This window comes from Cyprinodon variegatus, unplaced genomic scaffold, assembly GCF_000732505.1.
Source record: "Cyprinodon variegatus isolate N-32 unplaced genomic scaffold, C_variegatus-1.0 Scaffold283, whole genome shotgun sequence".
Taxonomy (NCBI): domain Eukaryota; kingdom Metazoa; phylum Chordata; class Actinopteri; order Cyprinodontiformes; family Cyprinodontidae; genus Cyprinodon; species Cyprinodon variegatus.
The window spans coordinates 182704-188039 of record NW_015150736.1 but is presented as its reverse complement, the minus strand read 5'-3'; the positions used below and the strand labels follow the sequence as shown (position 1 = coordinate 188039).

The window sequence follows — 5336 nt, the reverse complement described above, 5'->3', positions numbered from 1 at the left end:
ACACCAAACCAAGCTTCTGCTGCCCTGGCGTCCTCTTCCACAACATCTTCACTTTATTCACTCGTGTAAAGTCGGGCACCACTCGGGAGAATTCAGAAATGCAACGGTTGGAACAGCCATTTCCCTACGACTTTATCTCCTTTCATTGCACTTTTCTAACCTTTTTAGAAAATTCCTGACTCAGAGGAGAAGTTTGGAATACCTCCAAACTCCGTACCTCGCCACATAGATCCGTGCTCAACGGACCGATAGTTTTAGGTAAAATAATCAGAAGCTGGAACGTAAAGATACAAACAGAACTGATGGCAGGAAGCTGAGCTGAGGCTCAGATTTGTTTGATGCCAGAGATCAACTGATACCGATTATGATGACCTCTGTTTCACCGATCCATCATATGTGCTGCCGATTCTGAAAGCCAATTTTTTTTCTTTCTCCATTTACATGATTAAAATGACATCATGAGAAGTTTAGCTTCAATCTTAGTTAAAGTTCAAAGGAATGGAGGGAGCAGCAGCTCATGCTGTCTGTGATTTCAAGCTGCTGAATGCACTAATGCATCAGCTAAAGCAATCACATGCCAGCCGATATCAGTTCGAGAGAAAAAAAAGCCAAATCAAGTATTTCATATGCCTCGATTTCTGAAAGCTAAAAAGTTGGCCTCTGCTTGTTCTCCTCAGTACGCCATCTTGATGACCATGGTCCTGACCACCTTCATCAAGTACATCCTGCATACTGTGGACCTTCAGAGTGAGAACCCCTGGGACAACAAGGCCGTCTACATGCTCTACACTGAGCTCTTCACAGGTGCTGCTCCCACCCTCTGGATCTTCATATACACACCGTCTGTCTACGTGGCGACTGATTCAAAGCTGGTCTCATTAACAGGTTTCATCAAGGTTCTCCTGTACATCGCCTTCATGACGATTATGATAAAGGTGCACACCTTCCCTCTGTTCGCCATCCGACCCATGTACCTGGCCATGAGGTGAGCGTCCGAAGTGATTATCTGGACTGACAGGCGGTAGATTGGCCCGTTGCACTGATTGATTGTTTGAAAGAGCCAACCCAGCTGGTTCCTTCACTTCAGCCTGATTCATGGATGATGATGAGTCATCGAACTAATGTGTCCTTTTGTTCGCTTGTCTTCTCAGGCAGTTTAAGAAAGCTGTAACGGATGCTATCATGTCGAGGAGAGCGATCCGCAACATGAACACGCTGTGAGTATTTTAGTATATTGATTTTCTATCGTTTTAACAGCATTCTGATGCGAAAGATTAACCATCCAACTAAGACGGGGAAAAATAATCGGATTGATCGTAATTAATCGATTATTGAAATAACCGTCAGCTAATTTAGTAAACGATTAAACGTTAACTGGAGTATAGGGACGATAAAACTGGTGTTTAGCTGATAGCGTAACCCACTTAGAGCAGTAACTATACCAAAATTGTAAAAAAAAAAAAAAATTTTTTTAATCTGTAAACATTTTGCATTTAAGATAAAACTTTTCTTCTCTCACTATGCTCTATCCAGAACTCAAGTGGAAAGTTTTGGTTTCATTTGACAAAAAAACTCTACTTAAGGAACCTTTGGCTATCCGATTTTTAATCGATTAATAGAAGAAATAATTGACAGATTAATCGATTTGCAATGATAAGTCAGTTGCAGCCAATATTGAGTTGTTTTTTTAAGATAAATGTTATTATTGAATAATTTATTAATTTCACACTGGAGAAATTCACTCTCTGCATTTAACCCATCCGTTTGGGTAGCAGTGGGCTGCCATTGTGTGGCAGCCGGGGAGCAGTGTGGGGTTAAGGGGCTCAGGGACCCAGAGTGGAGGCTGTGGGAGTCGGGTTTGAACTCAGAACCTCTGGGAGCAAAGCGCAGTGCTCTAACCAGTAGGCCACCACTCCCCAAAGTTTTTATGTTTTCACCTGATTTTTCATCGGCTACTAAATGACTGGATGAGCTTTCTACAAGAAGTTATTGATGCACTGAATGGAATCTGATATTTTCTCCTAAAGATGGATTCATATAGCCAAAGATCACTTTTTTCCTTTCTCCATAAGCCGCCATTACCTAACATCAGTTTATTCCTTTGGTGCTGGATATTCTTTTAATTCTCATTGTTCCCACTGTTTTTAAAATTCTTCTGTATTTGAGTTTGAAAAAAATAATTTAGAGGCTATGAAAGGTTTTAAAATTAGCCATTAAAAGACACCCCTTATTGAAAGTCTTCTAATGTTTTGTTTGGGTAAATTAAACCAAAACTGTACTAAAAATATTAACATTTTTCATTTAAGACTAAAAAATCAATCTGTCTTTAAATATGCTTTAGTGGCCTTGTGTTAGCTTCACCTGGTTCCAAAAATCTCCCATTCAGCAATTCCTGCTTTTTGGTTATTAAAAAAACAAAAAATCAGTAGTCAATAAATTGGAGAAACAATATTTATTTCATATAAACATTAAAGTGAAGTGCAATGTTGTGATTTTTAAATTTTTTAAAATTAATTACCAAATTAGTCAAAAGCTGCAGTCCTTCAGGTTTTAGATCACTTATACTGTATAATATATAGTCTAGTTGGATTCCACTTAGGACGGCTTATTTAGATGATCCAGCTGGAAGTTCAGCAGTCTGTTGGTCCTTCATTCGGGGAGGAGCAATCTCCCTCTGATCAGGCTACTCTATTTATTATTTTCACCATGGTCTTGTGTTGTGATGTTAAGCCAATGTTTGGCTGATATGTTATCATATAACGTCCTTCTCTGCTGCTACTTGTGCCCATATTCAGATATCCTGATGCTACCCCTGAGGATCTGCAGGCCTCTGACAATGTTTGCATCATCTGCAGAGAGGAAATGGTCACCGGAGCCAAGAAGCTACCCTGTAATCACATATTCCACTCAAGGTGAGTGCACAAAGAAAAAGACATGTTGGATGTTGGACTGGGAAACAGTGTGGTCAAAGCATGCTCCAAGCCTTGACCATCTGATTAGAATTAGCATGTTTTACTTTGTCATCTTTTCACAACTACGAGGAGCTGCTGATTGATTTGACACTCGCTGTCATTTTCCTGTAGCGTACAAGTGTAGCGTATACGCGTTGAAGGTTTGAACCCAAATATTTTGTGTTTTCTCTTTAACACTTTTATTATACTTAAACCGAGAATGAGTAATTCTGGAGAAATGAACATGGCTTTAGCTCAAAGGCACAAACACGTTTTGTGATCCTGTTGGAGTCTATGTTGTGGAGTCCCTCGGAGCCCCTTCTTGGCCCCCTCGTCTTCTCTTTACCAACTCTGATTGGAGGCAGTTCTCAGGAAACATGTTTTAACCTTTCACTTTTATGCAGATGATAGTTAGATTTTTATGCCCCTTAAGAAAGAAAATGGCAAAGAAAACCTGTCATGGAAGTCAACAAACTTCTAACACCTGAGCAGTAAAGGCTGGTTTATATTCAGAAACCGCAGACAGGAGGCCTCTGATTGGTCAAATCTACATCCGCTCTACACTATGCGTATTTCCTGTTTGGTACTTTACCGGCTTGTTTTGTTTATATGACCTCCATTGTGGAAAGCGACTCGTGAAATTGGACCAGCTAGAAGAGTGAGGTGCGTGAGAACGCTGGAACCCTTAATCACCTGGAGCCCCGCTCTTTTTCGCCCTCATGTCCCTCCGTTGTCGCACAAACTTGCCCCCACTTCCTCACCGCCTCGGCCGTATCTACACCCACAGATAGTTCGTTATTGTCTCTTTTGCGTTGTGGCGTAGAATAACATAGCGCAGGCCACGCTTCAAAACTGGGCATAAATCAAAAATATCTGCGACAATCTCACTGCGACACACTGCTGCGGGAGGATAACCAGCCCTTAAGAGGATGGAGGTAAACTTTACACCTTCTGATGCCTCTGACATCATTGCTGACCTTGGTCCTTTGCGCCAGGAGATCATGTTTAGATTTGAATCCATGCTTTAAAGCTCTTTTAGATTACTGCTTTGCATTTTCATAGCATTAAAGAAATATTTACTGGCCCGACCGCAGCTGCTTCTCATCTTTTAATTGGTACCAGAAAAAACACAAGCACATTCCTCCGGTTTAAGCAGCAGTTCTCTGCTACAGGTTCAGGTTTGGATTTGAAATGTCCTGTTACGGCCTCGCTCTCCAGTACCTTTCAGACCTGCAGCATATGCACACTCTCTTTAGCTTATTTAATTATTGCAAAAGCAGAGTTTGAATCGGTGACAATGCTTCCCCCATTATTGCTCCTAACTTCCGTAACGGTAACTGGTTTGATTATTGGTCAGTTAAGATTCATATAACTGCCTCCTGGATTGAAGGTCACTGCTCGTTTACCCACTGAAATCAGTATTGTCCATTTGCTCCACAGCTGCCTGCGCTCCTGGTTCCAGCGGCAGCAGACCTGCCCCACCTGCCGCATGGACGTCCTCAGAGCATCCAATAACAACCAGACTCAGGCTGCAGCCCCGGCTCCAGCCCCGGCCCCTGCAGCACCTGCCAACGCTCCTGCTGCTCCGGCCGCAAATGGTGAGATTCGCTCATCAAACTTGCTTCATAGCAGACAGAGGAGTGGCGGCCTAGGCGTTAGGCCTAGAATGCAAGCTAAATGCTGCGTTCACAACAAAACAATCAGGGAATTCCTTTCTCCACCTTTATTTTGGCACTTGACAAAATCTGATCTCACTGGAATTAAAAATTGCACGCAGATTCTAATCCAAGGGAAAAACGTTAGCCTTTCCATCATATAAATAATAGGCATTTCTTCAGCCCAGTCTTCCATTGTTGGGGTCTCTCTGTTTTCAGCGAATTCCTAGTTATAGTTTTCTTACCAGCCACCAACATGATCCTGAAAATATTTTTATCGTCCGAGGATGTCAACCTTTCCATGATGGAGTATTATGGCCAGGCTAGGGATTGTTTTTCTTCTATTTCGAGAATAAAGTCGTGAAATTACAAGAATAATGTCGTGAAATTACGAGAATAATGCCATAACATTATGAGAATGAAATTGTTAAATTACGAGAATAACGTTGTAACATTATGAGAATAAAATCGTTAAATTACAAGAATAACGCCGTAACATTCTGAGAATAAAGTCGTTAAATTACGAGAATAACGCCGTAACATTATGAGAATAAAATCGTTAAATTACGAGAATAACGTCATGAAATTACGAGAATAACGCCGTAACATTATGAGAATAAAATCGTTAAATTACGAGAATAACGTCATGAAATTACGAGAATAATGTCGGAACATTATGAGAATAAAGTCGTTAAATTACGAGAATAAAGTCATAATATAATTGAGAATA

The 5336-nt window shown here is 40.9% G+C and overlaps 1 protein-coding gene across 1 annotated transcript in view; it reads left to right on the top strand.

Moving 5' to 3' along the window:
• The window catches only part of syvn1 (synoviolin 1), a 19581-nt gene that overhangs the window by 7401 nt on the left and 6844 nt on the right, over nt 1-5336 (top strand). Inside the window, exons 7-11 of the mRNA XM_015383401.1 lie at nt 678-804; nt 886-985; nt 1152-1217; nt 2796-2912; nt 4392-4549. Of these exons, the coding sequence (XP_015238887.1) occupies nt 678-804; nt 886-985; nt 1152-1217; nt 2796-2912; nt 4392-4549 (568 nt within the window). The remainder of the gene's footprint in view (nt 1-677; nt 805-885; nt 986-1151; nt 1218-2795; nt 2913-4391; nt 4550-5336) is intronic.